Source organism: Aphis gossypii, chromosome 1 (genome assembly GCF_020184175.1).
Source record: "Aphis gossypii isolate Hap1 chromosome 1, ASM2018417v2, whole genome shotgun sequence".
NCBI classification, from domain to species: domain Eukaryota; kingdom Metazoa; phylum Arthropoda; class Insecta; order Hemiptera; family Aphididae; genus Aphis; species Aphis gossypii.
The window spans coordinates 44,778,477-44,803,288 of record NC_065530.1 but is presented as its reverse complement, the minus strand read 5'-3'; the positions used below and the strand labels follow the sequence as shown (position 1 = coordinate 44,803,288).

The 24,812-nt window shown below is 25.4% G+C and overlaps 2 protein-coding genes across 2 annotated transcripts in view; one reads left to right on the top strand and one right to left on the bottom strand.

Moving 5' to 3' along the window:
* LOC114130180 (protein tilB) overlaps window positions 1-11,191 on the top strand; it is a 40,432-nt gene extending 29,241 nt beyond the window's left edge. The window contains exon 10 of the mRNA XM_050197681.1: window positions 11,096-11,191. The gene's annotated coding sequence lies outside the window, so the exon portion shown is untranslated. The remainder of the gene's footprint in view (window positions 1-11,095) is intronic.
* Window positions 2,871-24,812, bottom strand: part of LOC114130181 (acetylcholinesterase) — a 40,440-nt gene continuing 18,498 nt past the window's right edge. Inside the window, exons 4-9 of the mRNA XM_027995086.2 lie at window positions 23,635-24,007; window positions 14,703-14,845; window positions 12,900-13,058; window positions 11,758-11,921; window positions 8,909-9,054; window positions 2,871-7,905 (exon numbers count right to left, since the gene is read on the bottom strand). Of these exons, the coding sequence (XP_027850887.2) occupies window positions 7,739-7,905; window positions 8,909-9,054; window positions 11,758-11,921; window positions 12,900-13,058; window positions 14,703-14,845; window positions 23,635-24,007 (1,152 nt within the window). The 3' untranslated portion in view covers window positions 2,871-7,738. The remainder of the gene's footprint in view (window positions 7,906-8,908; window positions 9,055-11,757; window positions 11,922-12,899; window positions 13,059-14,702; window positions 14,846-23,634; window positions 24,008-24,812) is intronic.

Below are 24,812 nucleotides of genomic sequence, written 5' to 3'. Positions count from 1 at the left end.
CGGCTCGGCTCCCTACCTACAAATTATGACAGTGTGGCGTTAACACGTTTCGTTACTATGACGGTAACACTGTAACTCCTGGACGCCGCCGTTTAGTGTCTTTTCCAAAAATCTAACCGTTTTGCGCTTTTTAGAGTACCAAACTACCAAACGGCTTACTGAAGTACTGTACTACCTACTATAATAAACTAAACAAACTGTAATAATACATACATCGAAAATGACGATTATTTATAATTAAATTGAACAAATTTACAAAATTGGATATTAAACAGTTAATTACAGCTTCAATAATGAAAATCTACGGTAGGTACTTATTAAATTAATAAAATGTTAGTGATTGTAGTATTGTACGAGTCCAAATATAATAAATAATAATAAACAATCAAATTTATACTGCATTAAAAGAAAACAGGCGCGTATTTACTCTTTAGACAAACATTTCATTGTTATATTGTGATGTTTGACTTTATAAATGTTATTTAATTTAATTAATTAGGTAATTTAAAAAAATTCTAAATTTGTTCTTACAAATAATATGACTAAAAATCGCTAGTAGCTCTAAACTTACATACTATATATTGTTTTATTTATAAACAATATTTGTATATTGATTATCTATTTTTTCAAGATTAGACTATTTAGACAGATATATATTAAGTATATATCTATGATTTAGACTGATTATGGTGAGTTATACCTATTGCTAAATAGTGTGAAATAGTGTACTGAGCTTGTTTTAAATATATTATACAGTGGAGAGGGGAGTGGAAGGGCTTGAACATTCACCAATATTAATTATTACCGGTTAATAACGCAATTATTAATATTTATTTTAATTTTAAATCTAACCCGAGAAGAAGAAAATAGAAAAAGGGTGGTTGAGTGGGTAACGCTATGCTGTACAATAGATACTGAATGGATCTCGGATATAGCAGAGTAGGTGTTGAATTTGAATGCAATGATAGATACCTATCATTGTATACGAAAAACGATTTGTCAGCCTAGGATATATATTTTCCTCGGGGTGGTGTAAAAGGTGATTCATGTTTTTATGACCTGCGAATACCTCAAAATTAAATCATTTACAAGAAATGCAAATTTAATCAACTGGTGTATGTTTCAAATTTCTACGATTAATAATTTTTAACTATAACAAAATTCTAAAATTATTTGGTTGTTAATAATCGTTATTTTATACGTGGATATTTGATTTTATAAAACTAAACTTAAGGTAAAAACGTTTTGATTGGTCAACAATCAACTTCTTTTATAATTATTGTAATCCAAATTTATGAAAAACATTGTATTAAATTTTTAATTCTTAGCTACTTATACAACATTTTTCATACAATTTTATCTACAAAATAATTTGCATATATATTCATATAATTTTTGAATCATAACTAATTCATGAGGCAAACTTTGTATTAAATTTAAAATTTTTAAGTATTTTGACTTGGCTTAAAGTTTTTTTATCGGTATTCATAAAAAAAAAAATTAATATTTAAAATGTTAATAAATAGCTTTGAAATAAGCGAAGTATTTTGAAAATTAAATCATGTAAAGAAAATTCCAATCTAAATAAGTGGTGGACTTTTCAAATATTTAGTGAATATACTTTTTGAATAATAATAAATATTTAAAATCGGTTGAGAATAAAATGTTATCATAATGTGATTTCATAAAAATTTAAAATTTAGTCGCTTTTATCATATTTTTCCTATAATGACGTTTCGAGTTTTTTATATAGTTATTTAAAGAAAAAATTATGGAAAACTTTGTGTTGAAATTTTTAACCCTAGATATAAGTACAAAAAATTTTATGTTTCATCTACAAAACTACTTGTTCATTTTCAACATATTGACATATTTCGTAAAAATTTGAATTTTAAACGCTTATAAAAAAAATTGTAACTAACAATTTTTGACCTTTTTAATTACAATATAAACAACTTATAAGAAACCTTGTATTAAATTTTCAAGGTTTTTTGGTCACCCAAAATTTTTTTATTGACACTTCAAAAAACAATTCTTAGAAAAATCGAAAATTTTAGTTATTTAAAAAACCTAAAAAAAAGCCAAAATATTTTGATAGTGTATTATTATAATGATAATCGATTCTGTCGAAAACTTTTTTTCCGCAAAAATTCCTGTTTTTTCGTCTCTTTTTTGTGGTTGTTCCGATCTTTTTGAAAGCTGTTGGAAACTTTTTACTTTTTACCTGTATAATGCACCAAGGATATTCAATTTTCCACTGGAAATAGTTAACTTTTTTTAAAACGGACTTTTTGTGCAATGATATGCAGGATTAAATTTTTTATTTAATTCATTAATTTAATGTCAAAGTTAACAAATAAATTTATAAATCTTAATAATTAATAAAAATGTATAACACATACGTCGTACACAAATACATAATTTATATATTAGTATATAATTAATATAGACAATCACTAATCTTTTATTTACTTCTTATGATTGGTCATGCTATGACTTGATGAAAGACGTCCTAAATCAACTGGTTAACGGTTAACTGGAAAACTTAAATTAAAAAAGGGCGTTGTAAGTAGAAAGAGTTTGGGAACCGCTGTTTGAGTGCTTTATATTTTAAACGTAATGATTGTCATTACGAGTATAACCGTATAATATCTAAGTAGGGAATTCTAATGTTTTCCGTAAAGGCACTTTAATGTTAAAATGTTTGATAAAGACAGCTATATAGGACTATTTTTTATCATCTTATCTCTTACTCCCTGACTTTCCTACTGGACATTATAAGTAGTTTTAATTCAGACTCGATTTGTATCTGTACGACACTACGACTGTGCCTACTTAAAGGAAAATAATTATAATAAAATACTTAGACGTTCATCATAAATTATATTCATGTATAATTATTTTTTCTTATGTAATATGTAGTTTTATTGATACACATACAATATACATACACATTTATTATAGATTTATTATATATTGACACATTTAATTAATACACGTACACATACACTTAGGTGAGTAAATAATGTATAATACGTTACAGTCAACTCTGGGAAACTCAAATTTCGACAGTAAAAAATTATTCGCGCTAACACAGATATTAAATTCATCTTAAGGCTTTAATAACTGTTACGATATTGATATAATAATAGATGTCAATATTTATACGTATTTCACGTGTAGTTGATGTCATGTCTGTGGAATTTTATAGATCTATGGGCTTATTTTATCATAGGAAGAGGTAGGATCAATTCCGCTAGTACAGTATAATATAGTTATAAAACAATCTAGGTTTTGCTGGGTTTTGTCTATTTGTAGTTTTAAAAACAGGTATTTTATACTAAAAAGGTATGGGGAATTTAAATGAAAATAAATAAAAATAAATAAATACATATTGTTTTTTACTCATTTGTTTTTAGATTGATTGTCGAATCACTAGACCAGATACTATAGATATACATTTTAATGGTAAAAGTGTATTGCTTAAAACTGAAAATTATTCAAAAATATCATAATTATTAGGAAGTAAGTTGCATTATAGTATTATAGGTACTTATTATTTATATTTTATAATACTATATTCATTATTACATTATTATTTTAATAATTAAATGATCGTAAGTAGTTTATTAATAAGACATTTTTAAAACCATTACATACATGTATATTTTGGTTATACTATTACATTATGTCTATTTTTAAGTACTTTTTCAGAAGAAATTTTTTTCAGAATATTTAAATTTTAAACCTACTTTGATATTTCATCATTAGTTTCTTGCAACGTGTATATTTAAATGGAAATTTATAATATTTAATCCATTGGCACAGTGTCTAGATTCTAGAAAAATATTTTGTCAAATTGATTTAAAAATTAATTAATAAAGTTACCACGATGTTCATAATTAAAAATTGGTAGATGGTGGAATCGATGGGTCATTCCACGCCTGCACCCACTTCGAAATTCTTGATCGAATATAAATTATTTAAATCAGTCCAATTCCCCTGCTCAACTTGTTCGAGTTACCAAGAGTTGACCATTTGTGTATCATATTGTACAGAAGTGGTAAGCACACGCGCGTTTAATATAATATTTCAATATGATGTATCTGCATCTATACGGAAGGTACACGTTTGTCGGACGAAAACTATTTGACAAATCATAACAACAATATTAATACGAATAATTCTATAAATTAACGATATGCATGCGTAATAGTTTTTGATATGTTACGATTATTATAATATGTATATATATATATTATATATATATATACGTATATGATATGTAATACGACAAGGGTAAGTTACGGACATAATATTATATTCTAGGTATTATTGTGTTTGCGCTTTGCTAATAATTTTAAATACTTTTTTAACAATAATAATAATACTAAAAAGAATATTGAGAATACGAAATTTATACAACGTAAAGTCAATAATCCAATATAATTAACTATGGTATGTTTTCGCGTACAGACTTACTAACGTACAGTAATACTAATACATTATTATCTAATTCATGTATAATGAAGTCGGTCACAGTTTTAAGAACTAAATCTTATACAGGTATCTACTACATAAATTAATTCAATAGTTATATAATATTGTGTACAAAAAAAGGTCTAAGTTTAATACGACGTGACGTTACAAGGTTTATTACAATACAATATGTAATGATCCTATTCATATTATATTTTTTTTAGGTATAATAACCTTAATAATAGGATTTTAAACACCATGATGTTTTTATAATGTTCATTAAATATAATATTCGTTAGAGCGACATTACAATGTAGTTAACAGAAGGTGGCAAAACGAAAATAATCATTCTATTTTCTAAGCGTTAAAATTATATCATAATATTATGTTTATTAATAAATTAATGATATGTCGTTATTATTATAATTTATATTATTATTATAGATTTTTTTTGGATTTTTTTTAAATATATTATTCGTCTAAAATCGCAGTCTGGTTAATTGACATAAAATACACATACGATTTGTTTTGCCTTAACTATCGGCTACAAGATAGTGCCTAGGTGGGTGTGCAGTCTGCATAAGAAAATCAATATTTATAAAATTAGCCCGTCCACTATGTATAAAAAAAAATATATAAATATAAATATATATTTATGTAAAGGCTAATATGTAACGGAATTGACAGGCAGATATAAATATTTTCTTTTGTAAAATTACAGTAGGCCATTTAGAGCGCAGTAATAGTTTAGCAATATTATTTATAAATAAATATTTTAGGCATCATTATATAACTTTACTTAAATCTATCTCTTAAAGCTAAACATTCAACTTATTTTCTAGATAGGTAACCATAAGTTTTTAATTTTTTTTTTATTCTTAACAATATAGTTTTTATTTTTTTTTTATTTTAAATATAATGCGCGTTCTTTAAAAATATATTTTATGTTTAATACGTGTTTTGTTTAGCCAACGACAGTATAATATGTTGCATGAGCAAAAATGAATATACTAAAATAGTTCTGCGACAAAGTTTTACCTCAGTGATTATGATATGATTAAGTTAGTACCTATTAGCGTGAAAAGAGGAGCATTATACCTATTATTGCATTATAATATATTTTAAAGCATCAAAAGACGACTAACCAATAGTATCTACATATGTTATTTTTAGAATCACTAAGTACATACTTATTAGTTGTATACAATTTATGATAAAGTTGTCAATTAGTATCGAAAATTCTTTGACAAGAATACACGATTATTAAATAAGTGTTGATGGGTATAAAAGAAAAATAAATGATTTTGTCGACAATAAATAGTAATGCATAGAACAATTGCTCCTCTTATCGTATTAGTAAATATTGCATGGTAGCTGCTTGATTACTGCTGAATTATTAAGTAATTAAATATGATATGTTTATGATAATATTATAAAGAACAAAGCTGAAAGCTTATTTATTTTTCGTTATAACAATGACCAATGACAATGAAATCTTAATTGTCTACAAAAAAAAAAAAAAATAATAATAAAAATATTTACTTATTATATAATATAAATGAAACAGACGAGTGAGCCGTTCTCTCAATAAGTATTAAAATAGTATAATATATAATATTTATATATTTATACCGAGTGATTCATTAAATGTACAACATTCATTATTTCAAAAACTATTAATGTTTTTAAATACGTATATATTTTTACTTTTCTAAAAAAATATATTTTGTACTATTTTTCATTGTTGTCACTTTTTAATTTTTTTAACGACAACAGGTATTTTTAATTCTTTATTCTATAATAGAATGTTTTTTGAAGTACTTCCATGTATAAAAATTAAATTTACGTAAAATGAGTTACAAGTATTAAAGTTTTGATGCTTGAAGTGGAATAGTACAGAGATACACCGCAAAATACTAAACTTTATATACTTATAGCTAATAAACTATTCGTTAGAAGATCAAAATACTTCAAATAAATAATAATATTCTGTTTCAGAATGACAAAATTAAAATATCAGTTGTAGTTTAAAAAATTAAAAATAATAACAATAAACAACAGTAAAAACTATAGTGTTTTCGAAAAAGTTTTGTAATGACAGTTACTTAAAATTCATATTTTCAAAAACATTGGTGTTTTCTGAAATAATAGCTTTTTACATTCAATGAATCATGTCGATATTGTTAAAAAATGAAATCCTATAGCTCATTCCTAACATCGTCTGATCAATTGAAAACTGATTTACAACATATATTCGCAAAGCCGTTTAATGTCGACCTACGAATGCGTTGGTTTTGTACTCGTTTGGCAACAGTTTTTGATTTATTATTATAATATTATAGATTTTGATAAATAAAACGATAATGTTAAATTTCGATTGTTATTATAGCATTTCTAAAAAGTTCTTGATTTTTTCTCATTTTCTTTTTTTTCTTAGGTATAAAAATATGAAAAAAACGATCATCATAAATAATCTATCTTTAGGTCCGTTAAAAGATACGATATTATAATACTATCTAGATTGTACAAAAGATTCATTTTCTCAAGCTGTTTTACACACGTACATATATAAATGTAATTGAGCTATATTAAAAAGTTTACTTATAGTTGATATAATTATCAATATTAAAGAGCTAAGATTGTCTGCATGTTGATATTGTGATCCCAGTGTAATTGGACGAAATAGACTTGAGTTTAAAGAACGTGCTGTGATACATTATTACACTACTATTATACTTATATGATATATTATATATTTATACGGGCAATTTTACTAGAAGATACTATTTATGCCTATATTATAATTATATATTCATATATAATATATTAATATAATATGTGGTAATATACTTAGGTTTCTCAGTTAAGAATACAGTGTCTTTTGCACATTTATTTGAAATGGACAACAAGCATTTTATACCGTTATTTTTAGTATTTTATGGTTATAATGATTATTATATTATTTTTAACATTATTATTATTTATATTATTATTATATACCTACTCTAATTAACACTCGACAAATCTTGTTGATCCTAACACTTGTATCACGTTTCAGATTTGATTTAGGTTTTGTCTACGTATTTAATGATATGCGCGTTTCTGATATGTAAATTTTGATTTGCAGCACATATCGTGCCGGTGTCGACGTCCCAAGTCACGAGCACTTAATTGGCCGTTAAATGTTATTAAACTTCTCGTTTTATTTTTATTTATTTATTTTTTGTTTGCTTTGATATATTTAAGTTGTTGTTTTTCTTTAGAACAATCCATATGCCGGTAGAACGAAGATAAATATTATGGTGAAGGAGATTTGAGGATTGACAGTAGCAAACGATGACGTGAACGTACAATTTTCATTGATAGTGGGCATGGAGTCTGGATAATCTTCACAAGTAGTTTTACTAGTTTCTTTCAAGGCTTGGGCTAAAAAAATATTAAAAACATAATATTAGGTATAATAAATTGTTTTAATACACATTAAATATTAACTCATTGCTTTATGATTTTATTAACTATATCAAGTAGAAAACTAAATAATAGAAAACTGAGTCGATTTCATGATTTTATAATTATAAGCCTTAAATTAAAAATGAAATTTATTTTGCTCGAAAATTAGCTTTGCTGAAAAATTCCCGTTGTACCTTATATTTTAATTTTCGACTAAATACACTAAATAGATACAATTTGCTATCAGAAACTACCGTCAAAGTTCACGATTGAAGCATTTTTTCTATTACAAAATGTGTATACAGACATATGACAGATACATAGATATACAGATATGTGTATTATTATTACACATTGTTTTAAAATCAATGAGTGCACATATTTCTCCGCTCAAATTTTAAAATATACTTTAATAATAGTACCCAATACTCACGTAGATGAGTCATGTTGTAGATTGTCATAAAATAAATAATTTAATTTATCAAAATAATAATTTAGGTTTGAAATTCGAATAAATAAGTTATTTTAAATATAATTTGAAACGTTAATTAAAAAAAAATTAACTTTTATATGGTGAAGTAAAATTATAACATTACACTTCAAAAGAATTCCTAAAAAGTTCTTGTAAACTCATATTTTAAAGTACTTGCGAATTTAAATAATAAATTAATATAGTGACAATTTCACATAATCTAAACAAAGTATAAATGTATTATTTAGATTAAATTGTTATTTAAATTGCTAATCTCTACTAAAAAAATTAAAAACAAGTCATTAATCTCTATTTATTTTAAAAGTAGCTGTTTCATCACTAATACGTAGAAATTATTATGATTTATGATTATGACTATTGACTATCAGTTATTAGTATTTATATTTTATACTGATCAATAATTCATTTATATTAAATATATTTATCAATCGTATATACTTTAATTTTTATTCAAAATGAATAAATCAATTATTAACACAGGCTTACCGATTTTCGGAAAAAATCCATTCCAAAACTGACATTCAGCTGCTCTAGGTCCGTAACCAACGTGCATTTCTGCAGCATTCCATACATGATAAATGGGCTTTGATTCATTGTATAGTGGCCAATCTATGTCATCTGATACAGGTGTTCTAAAAATAAATAAATATTTTATGTGAGATAAAATAATAAATACTCATAAAGTTCCATTTCTGTAAATATAAATGCAATGTGATCAAGATTTAAGGCTATACAGGTTAGGTTAAGAAAATTATTTAATTTTAAAAATTATTTTGATTAGTATTTAGAAGTAGCTTTTTTTTTTTTTTTTACTGTACATAGGACTCATCGTTAAAATTATTTTTGAAAAATTTAGATTTATTTATGTCTAAATGTGTAATAGTAAACAATTTTTTTTTAGAATTACAAACTTTTTTTTTTGAATAACATAATTTTTTTAACAACTTAAATTATCCAGTTTTTGAGTGATTGAGAGTATGTTAAAAATTACATAAAATTACATGGAACTTCATATTGCTGAATAAATAATACAAACTATTATTCCAATGAATCGTTACTAAAATACAATGATATTTAGATTCTGAACGAAGTGATGAATGTATTGATTTTACAATATAGTGTAGTTTTTGTTTTTGTATCTTAGTACAGTATAACTTGTCGAAATTATGTTTCAATTTCAAACTTCAGGGATGGCTTCCGATAGTAAAGTGAATATTCTTGATGCATTACAGAAGTCAAAAGTAAAAATTTTCCAACAGTTTTTAGACTTCCATTTAACGAAATTTTCTATTTAATGAATTCGTTAATAATACGATTTTTTTTGTTCCCCATGAGACTTAGTTAAATAAAATTTTCACTGTATATACTATTCCATGTTAATTATATTTTAAAATTAAAAATGTCGACGTTTAAACATCATCAAAAAAACAATTTAGATTGTTAACGAAACGATTTAATATTTAGTTTTTTAATTAATATACTTTATTTAACTCTTATAATAATATAAAATTTGGATTAACAATATTTTACGATTGAAGTATATTACATAGACGGTAACAAGTATATATTTTAAAGATTTTATGTTACGACTTTACGAGTTGATACATATCATGAACATTTGTATTTGTACTATTTTGATTTAAACTAGATATATAAACCGATAAAATATACGTAATTGGAAGTTATTGCTTATATATCGTATGGCTAGCAGTATATTATATTATGATTGGTTTTAGTTATACTTCCCCAAGTACTTGTGAAATTAATCATCTCCAGCGCCAATGCTCACAAAAATTCATATAATATAATATAGTTTTACAAAACATAGAACGGTCAAATCTAATCATATTTTAAACTACCTAATATATTATACCACTTTCACTCTTTTATAATGTATATTGTCATATAATTGCATCTAGATAATGTCTTCAATAAAATAGGTTTTATATATTATTATGTTTATACAGTGTACATTGCAGAAAGTAATAATCTCGTATAAAATATTTTGAACATTAGTTTCATTAATTCGGATGATGATAGTAATATTATTATTATCTAACCATTAAGTTCTACAGAACAAGAATTATTCTCGTATAATCATGACGTAACTATTAAAATGTTATAACACAATTTTTAGTTTTTTTGCATGTACTTATAAAAATATATTTATCTAGAAGTAATAGTGATATGTTTGAACATTTTTTAAAATAAGTCAAAAACATTAGATTTCAGAATTTTCTAATGATTAAATTTCGCAATTTTTAAAAAATATGTTGAAGCTTATTGTCCATTTAAAATCCATATTGTGTATATATTATAGGTATATACTATATGTACTCTCATGTACTTATTATATATTAAGAATGTATATTATAGAATTGTACAAGTGTAACCAAAGGAACATCTGGAAAGTTCGTGCGGAAGTAATTATGCAGATAGTCTGGATTGGTTTATCAGTAATCAGTTAAATAGTTTCACTTATCGGTCAATCGTTCTGTAGTTAGCATAATATTTACCCTTTTTAAAACAGCTATCCGCGTGACCACCGCCAATTATATTATGTATGACTATTTGTTGTATGTAGGTAATATGTATTATTGTTGCATGTCGGCGGCGAGGCGCGTCTAGTCCTTTTTAAGGATTTATTTAATTTTTTTTTTATTGTGTTAACAGAAGTGCGATAGCGAAAATATAACTATATAAACTTCAGCGATAACAAAAACGAAGACGTGCATAAAATCATTGATGCAAAAAGGAAGTGGTCTTAGAGAGGAATTATTTTAGTTTCACCGAAAATTGCACAGGTATCTTAATATAATTATATATATTATATAATCAGTGGCATACTTAAAGAGGGGGTGATATGGGTGATATACCCCCCATCGGCCGTATGTATTATGTTATAGTTGTTGTTTTAGTATTAATATTATATTAGGTATGTATTGTATTATTTATTTGATGTGTGCTTTCGAATAAAAAAGTTTTATACGACTTACACATACTTATTATAATAATTTTAATTAATATAATAATTTATATCAATACATGGTTTTTGTTTATATATATTACGGGGGTGTGAAGGGCTGAGTCCCCCACCTATCATGACTATATTAAATGTTAAAACACCCCTGTAAAATGAATCCTGGATACGCCACTGTACATAATATTTATATTCTATATATACCTGTAAGACTCTCATACCTAATTTTTCTAGTTATATGTGTGCCTGAGAAGGTAATTATAACGATATAATATCATAATAAGCGTAGGTTTTTAGTTAGGTACACGATGTTATCTGTACGTAATACAATGAAATGTTATAGTAAAAATTTTACCCGGTCAACGAAAATCTGGTAAACGCCTCCATGATTCGTATGCTTAAGTCTCTTTCCCTGGCGTTGTATGGCATCGACATGTTCAACGGATGGCCAAACACGTATTGCATCTCGTCACCATGCAACACGCCCATCCAATCACCCCACAAGTGTGAGTCGGTCCTCTGCAATGTTTCAACACGTTTTATTATCATGAATTATTTATGCGAACACGGTCGATAGTCATATATATGTATACAATTTTTATTAGGTACACTAAGTCGGTAACACAAATCGCAACAAACCGTGATAAAAAAAATATACTAATTTGCATAATCTGATGTACAGCCGATCGGTCGCTGCGGTTATAATATATTACATAGGTAGATAATATATGAAACCGATTCATAGTATATGTTGAGGGAGGAGTAAACAAAGGGAGGTTAAAGGGCTAATACATCAATCCAACGGGTTATGGCTAATATATCTACCAAGTACTGAGCGTATACATTTAAAAATGTTTTTCATTTGCATAAATAGTTTGAAATTTAATAACAAAAAAAAAAAAAAAATACTTTATCCGTCATAACAGTATAAGCATACTGAATGTTAATTGATAACAATTGACGATAGACAAGACGATTAAAATAATATAAAATAAAATTGACAGAAAACATATATATAAATACTTTGATACGTTAAAAAAAAGATTTTTTAATATATATTAAATTCACGATTCATTTTTTTTACCTTAATATATTATATCAACAAGAAACATTATACTAAATACTGCATACAGGATAAAATAGATATATTTTATAAGCAATTATTCGAGTAAGTAAAATTGCTAATAATTTTAAATACTTCAATATTATTTCCTTAATTTAAAGAAAATAATGGTCCTCTAAGATCAAGAGATCAGAGAGCCTTAGAATCAAACCTATATATTGAACTTAGATTTGGGTTTTCCTATACTTACACCATTATAAGTGCTTAATAATAATATGCTTTGAATTTAATATAAATAACAAAAAATGTCGAAATACACAATAATTCAATAAGATACATTCATCCTTGAATACAAGTATATTATACAATATACTTACTGGTTCCTACTAATAATAGTTAAGAACATTTTCTGTTAAAAATTCAAAATGACTCACGTGAGTGAAGAAATAATAGTACACCCGAGCTCCACGACTTGACACGATGTTTGCAAATAGGTTGGTAGGACAAACAAAAAAATAATCTGCAACCACGTCGCTCAATTGTTTTTGATTGGAATAAATGTCATCCACTTCTTTTTTTTCCCATCCCGAATACTGAAATATTTAATGTTATTCCAATGATTAAATTATATTATGCAATGTTTTACGCAATCATATAACATATTATCATATAATTTTGAGTAGTTTTATAGTATATTTTTACAAATGATTTGTATGATAATTTATTGAAAGTGAAAATTGTAATATTAAGTACCTATCTACGTAGGAAATTGATAATTTTTAAGATATTTCCAACAATACTTAGTAACTGAGTAACATCAAGACGATTCTTTATTTTCTTTCAATATTTTTAAAAGTTATTCATTATTTATGTCAAAAACATTTTATTTTTAATTTCTTCTCTAAGAATATAATGAGCTCCACAATACACTTTATCCAGAAAATAACTAGTAATAATAAGGCCACTAGGATGTATTATTATATAATACATAATATTCGTTAAACAAAATAAACGAAAAAAAAATCCTATAAATAACGTTAGAATGTTATGTAAGAAATAATGAACTTTTTTCTCATAAAATATTTATCAAATCCTAATAATTGTTAATTGCTTTTTCACGGTGTTAACAATAAGTGCTTGTAAAACTACATTAAATATTAGTTTACCTAATTTATACGATGCACGTTTTGATTTGTATGCAATTAGGTTTCGCAAAAGTTTTCAAAAACTAAACACTTACTATTATACAATATGTTCTATTGGAAATGTAATTAGTAAAGTTTAAATACAGCATAATCATAGGCGCCATCAGAAATTTTTCTAAGAGGGGCAATGTTAGAATTTGTTATATAATAAATAGTAATTTATCTTTAAACATTCAATTTAAAACATATTTTTGAAAAGCCAGGGGGAAATGCCCCAGCTGCCCCCCTTCTGGGCGCCTATGAGCATAATATTATATTATGGTAAATTAATAGGTAAGATAACAAATATTTACAAAAAAATATAGTTGACAGTTGCGTCAGCTTGACGCATATACAAATGAGATGATAAGAAATAATAATGAGGCAAATACCTATGTAGTTAAACAATGATTTATTAATTTTAGAATTAAGCCTTAATGAAATATTATTCTCAGAATCAGAAAGGTGATTAAAATTTATAATTCGTAATTACCTATTTAAATCATGATGATTAATTATTACTAAAAGTTTAAAAATATTCGTTTGATATAGAAATAAAATCTGAGTATACTTCTTTATAATTTGTTAATTTTTGCATCTTATTACGCAGTGCTGGGTTACACGAAGTCGCTAATAATATTTATTATCTTCGGGTGATTTTTACGTTTTTATATGTATATTGTTTCTATTCGGAAGCTTTATATATTATATTATGTATGATGGATTATAATATACAATCACTATGCTTTCTACTGGAAAATATATATACATTTTTTCATTTATTTTCGCATACTCAATGTCTGTTATAATAAGAAACACTTGTATTATAATGTTGGTTTTAAAATATTTACATTTCAGTTACTATGCATACTCATACAATTGAAGTTTTTCATAGTTCACGTAATGACGCTTTTACATGAATAATAGGTAACTTTTTCTTTTTACATTTCGTAATAGAATATTTACACGGCCGTATCTGAACAACAGTTCACCTATATATTTATTTTTTAAAAACATTTTCATTTACACCTAAACAGAAAATTGTCATTTTACCTGATATATAATGGCATCTCTTTCCAGTTGCGTTCTATCTTTGAATATCACATTGACTATTTGTACAAATTTTTCCCTTGGCAAAGCGGTGGCCGACGTCCGGTCGAAGAAGTCAACAAAATCGTACAGCAAAAAATATGTTCCTGGAAACGACCAAAAAATAATATATTTTATACTTAATGTATAATAATATCAAAAATACGATTTAGGTCAACAAAATATATTAATTGTGAGTTGACACCTTATCAAAATTCACCAGTGTTAAGGGTAAAAGGCTAAAATGTGAAGAGGGAGAGAGGGTTGAGTTTCTAGGAGGAGAAGGGAGTGATCAATATATTATTATGACTGTGTGCAAGGTTGATGAGAGACCTGCGCCTCGTCGAGCCTAGCTCCCTCATTAAATAAATTGTTATAACAAGTTCCCTCTTCTTGATCATTAGTACACAATAAAAACATTATATTGTGGAAACGATAACTTTGGAGCTCGTATAAAACATTCCCATGCGTCAATAATAATAAAAAAATAATGAAAGAATGAATAAAACAACATTACGGGTGTTCGAGTTCGACATTCGTGTAATATTGTAATATAATTAGAAATTGGGTTTGTATGCTATAAAATGTGATATAATGTTTATATTTGTATCGGTATATAAGTATATATATACCTGGTACTTACATATATAGGTAGGTATTTTGATAATATAACATTTTTGGGGTTGCGAATTGAATGCATTAAAAAAATATGCGAATATGCACGCACTTGCAGTGCGTTAAAAATTGACAAAATATAAATAATTAACTATAAAAAGTAAAAAAAAGGCTAATTAAAATTCCAAAAAAATATAAAATTATAGCATTTTTGTATTGATTAAATACAATTTTTTACTTATATTAATAAGAAAAAATATTTTAATATAATATTTTTGTGAATTATTATATTTGTTATTTGTTATTGTATTATGTACGTATAACATTTTCAATTGTGTCCAAAATAATGCGGTAGCCGATTTAGGTTCATTGGTTATCTGTGATAATTTATCAGTTATCAGCTATCACTCAATTACTGTAGGTATTGTCTAAATTAATTTTTAAAATAAGATAAATCTTAAAGTTGTGAATATTTAAAAAGAAATATAGTTATATTGTACCTAAAAAAAAAATTTACAATCATTATAAATATGGAATAATAAGTAAATGGTGTTATACTTAAAACAAAAATGCGTTTAACTATTATTTATGCTAAAAATCAAATATTTTATATTATTAATATATATAATATTAAGTAGAAAATAAGGTTATATAATGTGGAGCTCTAAATAATATTATAAATAATTCAAAAATGAAAGGATTCGTCGCTATATAAATAATGCATAACATTAGTAATAGCCTGTAATATAGGTTTTCGTTCTATAATTTATATCGTGAAAGAAATGGTAAAAACATTTTAAGTATGATATTAAATATACTGCTGCTGTTATAAATAAGTCGACATAATTATGATATGATTTAAAAGTTTTACTCATATGATTATATAGCAACATTTTTATATATTATGTATAAAATTTCATGTCCGAAATAAATAAATCTACTATTTTATTATATTATTGTACAGTGATGAACATAATATAATACAACAAAATATCGCAATTTAGTGCTGCACTAAATCGGCTTTTTGAAAGAAAGAATAAACTGACGTGTGTAGGTAAGCACTTATTTTTTAACGGAATGATCTATGATAAAAAAAAATATTGACAAGGAAGAGAGGGGATTTTTTTTCAGTTGTTTGTCATGCTAGATTTTCTACGGTTCGCTACTCTTGGCGTTGAGTGTTCTTGAGTTATTGACCGAAAGAACATTCAAAAGTTTTTCTTTTTATTTAACTCACTAAAACTCTAAAACCAAATGTTGACTATGATTTTTTATTTTTACCTTCACATACTATCGCATTGGCTAAATATAATATATACAACCAATGCCTAATAGTCATATATGTAGTATACAATAGATACTTACAAAAAAGTAAGTAAATATTACAACCTACGCGTAATACGTCGTAATCGCGTGTTTCAAAAGATATGATTTATGTATAACTATTCAATGTATAGTTACCTACACCAAAAATTAAAGGAGTAATTTTTTTCGTGTCAAAAGGTCTGCTAAATTTAGTACTATATTGAAAAAAGTTCATCATACAAAGTTGACATTAAAACCGTAGAAGCATATTATTAGGTATGTATAAAGATAATTCGTATGAATAGTTCTATATTTTATTTTTAATTATAGATTTAATATATTATTAGTGATAAAATAAGCATACATGCTAATAGAATAATAAAAAAAGATATATTTATTGTTGAAGGAAAATTTCTAGTCCAATCACTTAGGAAGGTGTTTATATTATTTATATTCTATAATTAATTTTATGTTAAACTATGTTAACTTAGCTACTGGAGTTTGAGTCTTCATGCAGAATTTCCAGGGAAGAGAATACATTTTTTATGTGGGTTTGAGTGGTTATGGGATTTTTGGTAGTATGTATGTATGTATGTATGTATGTATGACGTATGTATGTATGTATGTATGTATGTATGTATGTATGTAGTAGTATGTACAGGTCAGTATGTAGGGAACTGTTTTAAATATAGTAGTATGCATTGCGATAATTATATAGAGTATTTTTAAACGAAAGAGTTGGATCTTTTTGTTATTTGGTATTTTATTCTCATCCATTAGCTTGATTTAATGTGTTGATTTGAAGTGTAATAGTTATAAATAAATATTTTTGATTTTAGGTCGTGTTTAGATGATTTGTTTAGGATGTGACGTTAAAGAACGAGTGTTTAGTTAAGATATCTGGCCAATGGCCATATTGTTGTATGTGTTTTGTCTAGGTTAGTCTTTTAATAAAATTGTAACGATAAATATTTTACAGTGTCTAAATGAGGAATAGTGTGTTATTCAGTAAGATATGTGAGAGTTTTCTTTTTTGGAATGTAAAAGTTGTGAGAATTGATTTGTTTTCGATGGTTTTAACATGCCAGTGGAGAAGACATTACTTCTATATTATTTATTATTTATATTACTCATGTTTTTTTGGATTTATTAACTGGATTAAAACACATTGACGGTGACTAACATACAAGAAACCGCAAGGTATATCAAATGATTAAAATGTAAAGAAATTATACTTTATACATTTTTTACAGAGATTTGTAAAAAATTACGTCTAACCTAGCCAGTATATGGATGACACGAATATATCGAACTACGATGGCAAAGTGATTGGGAGGGGGGCACTTGTGACAAGTCGAGAGTTGATGACAAATGAGGATTACTCTTTTTCAGACCTAAAAGAGAAATGTGAAAAATGTGTACACAAAAAACGCACACGCATACACAAACGTAAGTGTATTATATATGTATGATAAAAAGATATGTGAGAAAAAAATTAAATAGGTCGTGCAAATGGATGTTGTCATGACGCATTTATATAATACACTTTTACCGGCCTCCCGAACACAATCACCTCCGCGTCTATCTCTCGACAAAAACTAATACGATTTTCTAAGAATTTTAGCAATGTGCAGCAGGTATAGGTTATAAGCACCTACAGTATCATATAAAATGTGTGACATTTAATATTATGTACACTTCATCGCGATAATCCTACTACGATAGAATTAACGTTTAAAATTATGCGGAGTTGTAATTAAATTAAGTTTGAAACATATTCGGATGTATGTTAGTGACGGTTTGACAAAATCAGATAATTCCATTATATAATCAATAGAATCTATTGAGTATCGATTGACGTGGTGTCGGGCCGCAGTGGTAGGGAAATACATAATTAATTAGTTTCTACTCAATGGCGAGCATTTTAATTAAAAATAAAAAAACCAATTATTTTGCAAAAAAATATTAAAACTAAAATTCACCTATAATACTTGAGATAAATTGTACTCGTGTTTTAGTGAAAAACCTATGTTGTATAAAATACGTAATTAATATTTAGCAATTAGTAAAATCACTGACATTTGTAAATATAAATTCGTAGCTGCACGAGATTTTTGCAAGTAATGCAAAATTAAAATATAAGTGCGATAACTGTCGATGGTGCCTATTTGTTATTGGTTTAATGTTAAAAGCAAAAAAACAACGTCAATTATTATATATAAATATCTAATTCTGTGTGAGGGTTAAGGTTTACAAACCGAATTCTGACTGAAATTAATGCAACGCAAGCAATTATTTCGCATACAGTACTTTATATCTACAACGTATAAACCTCAATTCTACCTTTATCGAATAAAAATGAGAAACATTTCAACAGCAGATTCGTATTAAAATTTAATTAATTAACTAAATAATATATTATATTCGTATTATTTAAGTGCATACATCATTAAAATATATGTTTTAGCTGCATTAATAACTCAAGTAGTGTAGTTACTCATCAATTTTATACATATATTTCTAAAGTACTGAGGTACACATTTAAAAATTCATACTCTGATACAAGGGTACTGTTAATACTATATAGTTATGTTATATACTTGATTAATAATAATAATCAATTATAATAAATAATTATTTCAAAACAAAAAAAACTACAATTTCAAGTTACTAAGATAATCATTAAAAATACATTATTAGCAAGTGTCAAGGAAAATAATAATTATTGATTTATCTTCCTGAAAGAAATATAAAAATAAAAATTAAGAACCATTATATTAAATTTGATTGAAAAGGTTTTGAGAAAGATTTTATACACTAGATTTAATAAGAGTTTTCAGAGTTTTAGATTAGAAGTGAAGCGAGGATTGGTTTTACGCCATGATATGATATTTTATTTTTATTATTAACTTTTTCTGTAAATACTTTTGTAGTAAAAAAAGTGCTTTCAAAAAGTTTTATTTGACCTGCTATAGTTCGATTGGTGTTAGAAGAGGTCATTTTTAAATTTCTTCAGGAGTTTCTCAAATCACAAAAAAAAAAAAAAAAATACTGCAAAATGGCGAAGAAAATGAAGATATTATAGCAATCACATGGCTTATTAAATCAAAAAGAAAAATCTAATGTAATATTTATACTTTTTATTGTAAATGAAAAAAGTTATTAATGGTTATAGAATACTTTTAAATTATAAGTCAATTAGTTAACATTGTAACAATTAAGATTTAGAATTTTTATTTGTCCTGCATACATTTTTATTTTAACAAAGGCTTAATATAATACATAAAATATAATCTTGAACTACAATTTCAAAATTAAGAGTTATGTTAAAAATACTAAACATTTTTTAAGAATTCTCATATTATAACCTGTATAAACGCAATGATAGAAAATTGAATATAATTATAGGAAAAATTATAAAATTTGTATACAATAATTCATTTTCCAAATGAAAAAACAACTTTATCATAATATAATGCAATATTCAGAGAAAAAGCTTAGTTAGTTATACATATTATGTATCCATAGTTTATATACTTAATAGTATCTGTTAAATGTAAAAGATTTGATGCGTTTCGATATGTATAGCTTGTAAGTATGAAATATCTACATTAAGCATATTTCCATACGGAAAAAAGAATATGATGTTTTTTTATTTGAAATTGTTTGAATTAAAATCTATACGGTTTTAGTATCCGGATTCCGGGCCATATGGTTTTAAGTGAAAAAAATATCGAATTTTCAATTCATATTATTATTATAACGAAAGTATGTCCGTCCATCTGCAGTCCAACTCCAACACCGAATGTTCTTTTGGTTATTATTAGTTTTTTTATGGTTATACTGTAAACTTTTCGAATGCGAATTCGTACACGGGATTTATCTCGGGAACATTTGTACAAAACGTAAGCATACGTATATTACATAATATTATTTTTTTCTTTATTTTATTACACTTTTGACCCTGTTTTTCGTACGACCACCTTATCAACACGCAACGTATGATATCGACTAGCTGGAACAACCCGCGTATGGTTTCTATTTCCAGAAAACTACGATTTTAATCGGTTTTTTTCTGTATACGAGTAATGATTTTATCATTTACGGATTTAATTTCGTGTAGTATATATTTTTTTAAGTTTTAATTCTGTTTTGTTTTTAATTTTTAAATTAAGATTGTCTAGCGTGTGACTGTCTAGGCAGTTAATTTACCACGTTTATAATATAATATGGTATAGTATTCTTATTTTTATTTGGATACATTTCAAATTCTTGTATCGGATAACAATAATAAATATTTTTTTTAGTTTTATATTTAATAATATTATTATAGGTTAAGAAATGCTAATTAAATTAGCAAAATATAATAATTTAAATTTTTTGTTAAATAATTAAAAATATGAATGATTTTTGGACAGATTTTTAAAATATCATAAAAACATAAGTCTTATTTTTATATTAATTTGAATTAACAATATTGACTAGTGACTACCTATAAAAATATAATAAATGTGTTTTAGGAATAACATGAAGTCGAATTATAATTATTTATAATGGTGTTTGGAAGAACGTAAAATGAGAGAGATAGTATTTAATTTTTCTGTTATTTTTAATGTCAATTGATTTTAATTAGTTAAAGCTTCACCATTGATATAAATTACAATTAAAAATTTCGTTGGTGTCAATTTAATATTTGAATTAGTAAAATACATAATAACTTATTGTTCACTATAAAAAATATGCACTATAATTGATACGCATGGCTTTAAGATTTCAATAACCATTTGAATAACAGTGTTTATAATATAATTAATATAAAGTAAGATAGTAATATATAGCCTATAAAGTTAACACTTGTAATGTTTGGAGTAAGTTTATTGCTTGATCCATCGAATTATTATTGTTATTATATTGATACAGCAATGAAAAAATTATAAATGTCATTCAAAATATAATTTTGTTAACATTTTTGAAATTAAAATGTCAAATCTTAATAATCACAAATTTAAATATTTTGCGATTGTTAAAATTAATGAAAAAAAATTATTCACCGTATTCTTAATAATCCAAACTTAATACTATTAAAAAAAAAAAACTATCAAGGTTTAATTTTCTATTTGAAGTTATACAATAATTTAGCATGAATAATTTTAACATAATCTGCACCTTATGCATTAATTACAAATTTTATAAAATATAATTTTATAATTTATCCTCCTTTGATTTGATGATGAACACATTTTTTTTAATTTTTAACCTAATATAATAAATATTCCTAAGTTGGAAACGAAATGTAATATGTCGAAGTAGCATCCTTTTAAAATAATTTGTTTTTTAATTTATTTAGTTAATATTGTTTTACGCATTATATTTAATATATATACTATACATAATATAATATAATAAAATACATTAAATAAACAATTGTTCTGTAAAAATAAAAATATTATGACCTATAAAAAATACGCGATATTGGTTGTATATAAAAATAATTTATCTTGACCAGTGAATCAGTTTGACTTAAGATAATTTATGATATAAAAAGCTTTCAGAAGTTATTGAGGGAGTGTTTTCATATTTTTGTAAGGCAAAAACTTTCAGACAACTTCAGTTTATAGGACGTAGGTAGGTATATGAAATAATAAAAATAACTTTTAAAAAAGAACAAATCCAAATTTTCAATCCTAAGTTGCTGTCGTGTCATGTTTGAATGTAACTTTGAAAAATATTTGAGAAAAATAAATTTATATTTTAATATTCTAATTTTGAATCTACAAAACTTAAAAAAAAGTTTAGCGCATAAATAAACATTTTATTATTGTGTTTGAATATTATTTTTACATAATTCTTTAAACGATTTTTATCCATTATAATTTGCTACACGTTAGTTGGTCTGAATGTTTTAGATTACTTGGCATTGTAATATTGTAATATTGAACGTGAATATTAATTTCATTCTATGCATGCGATGTTTTAAATTTGTTTATCTTTATCGCAAAAATAACGTGATGGGTTAAAAACGAACCATATTTTTCAAATACAAAGAGTAGTCATGTAACCAATTTGCTTCTGGGATAATAAAAATCTAAATTATATCTTACTGTATAGGTAATTATATACATATATTAAAGCGCTAAGTGCGTGTACCTATCTATAAACTACATCGTATGTAAGTGAATACAGAATCAAAAGGTGTTATCTCAAAATATCAAGTTGTTCAGCAATTTAAACTTCAAACTACAATATATAATTTCTTAATCAATGATTTTTAACGATTGACATATCTAAAAATTAGTATAATTGTTTTACATTAAGTCTTGACATTTAATTTAGTTAAAAAAAAAAAAACCCAATGAAATAAAAATGTCCGATAAGAATCTAAAAATCTGCGGATAGAGCCTTTTAGTTGTTAATATGTATTATTTCTTTTTTTAAACGTTTTAGGAACTTGATTAAATAAAAAAAAAGAGAATGCGCCATGATAATTAAACAAAAATAACATGATCATGGCATAGTAGGCATTAAAATTATCCATAAAATTATTTTTATTTTTTTGATAAATGTATAATGATTGATTTGGACGTATTAACTATTTTATGGTTATTGTATGATTGAAACGTGAATATGAAATAATGCTTTTTGATGATTATTCATTAATACAGTCATGTTGATAGAATCTATTGGTTTTAAATTTTAGCACTATACCCTACAAATAATTTAGGGGTGAAAAGTTCTATTTAGATCACTACTAAATAAGTAATCGATTTGTACAATGTAAACCTATTTATTTATAACAGCGCTCTTATTTCTGATTAACTCTTTAAATAATGGACCTATATGGTTATTCTTGGGCTCAAATCATAGAGCATTGATTACTAAACCAATGTTTATAAACATTTTTTTTTAAAAAAATACCGGTTTAGCGTTTTTTTTTTTGGCCTTAAGCCTACGAATTTAAACAAATAGTAATCGTTACCTTCGTTCAGATTGCTTCCAATGAGTATATCGATATCCGAAAAGTTCGCCTTTGCCAACATGTCCAGTGGGTGTTCCGGAAGTAGAATTCCGTCCACGGTGGGCGCAGATGGAAAACCCAAAATACCGGAATAGCTGTTCCATTGCTTTTTAGATATAGTACTTGCGTCAACAGAACGCATACATGACATGGTACCGATCGGGTTACTATCCAATGACGTTGAATTGCAATTGCAATCGTCCAACAATTTCTTTGCTATTTCTACTGCTCGTTCACCAGTCATGTAGCTCCAAGGTGCGTTCACGGTGCCAGACTGTATGATACCACGTTTTACCATGCCTCTTGTTTCCGGCGAAATTAAGTGCACGCTTACCTATATGATGAATTATCGATAAGTAGAAGTCATTACATATTTTTACTCATAATATCAACAAATTCCAATAGGATTTATAATACATTGAGTTGTGAATATATTTTTTTTGTGTGTCGTAAGAGTATTGCATGTGAGTTATATATATATTTGTTCCTTCATAGCCAATTTTCTTTTTTCCCTTTGGTTATCACACCGTGTTTAAATGGAATGTCCCATTTATAAATCTTTATTTTACTGTATACACATTAAAGGGAAATTATACAGTCGTAAGTACAGTCAAGTTGAAATGTTTATGAAATTTAAAATAAGATATGAAGAGATAAATATACTATATGCATAATACTTTAGATCATCACATTTTTGAGAACAATTTGTAAGACATTAACATAACTTGTATGTATATTATACATTGTATAATGTATATAAATATAAATAAAAATATATTGTATACTATAGTGATGGAAGGGTAGGTACCCTGGAATGAATTAATATAATCCATTTAATGTAAGACACAGTTTATTTCAGATAAGTTTTTATAAATACTCATTTTACATAATTGTAAATCATTATAAAATAAAGTTTGAAAAAATATTATATTTTTAGTTTTTATTATCGCTTTTTTTTATTTTTAATTGACCAAATACATTTTGGATATATATTTTATAAGTTGGTTAAGTAATTACAGTCTATATTGGACCAATATTTTGTGAGATATCACATATTTTTAGTATAAGATGGTAAATATTTAAATCATGGCAACGATAAAAAATCATAAAAAATATATTAATTTTTAGAAAAATGTTGT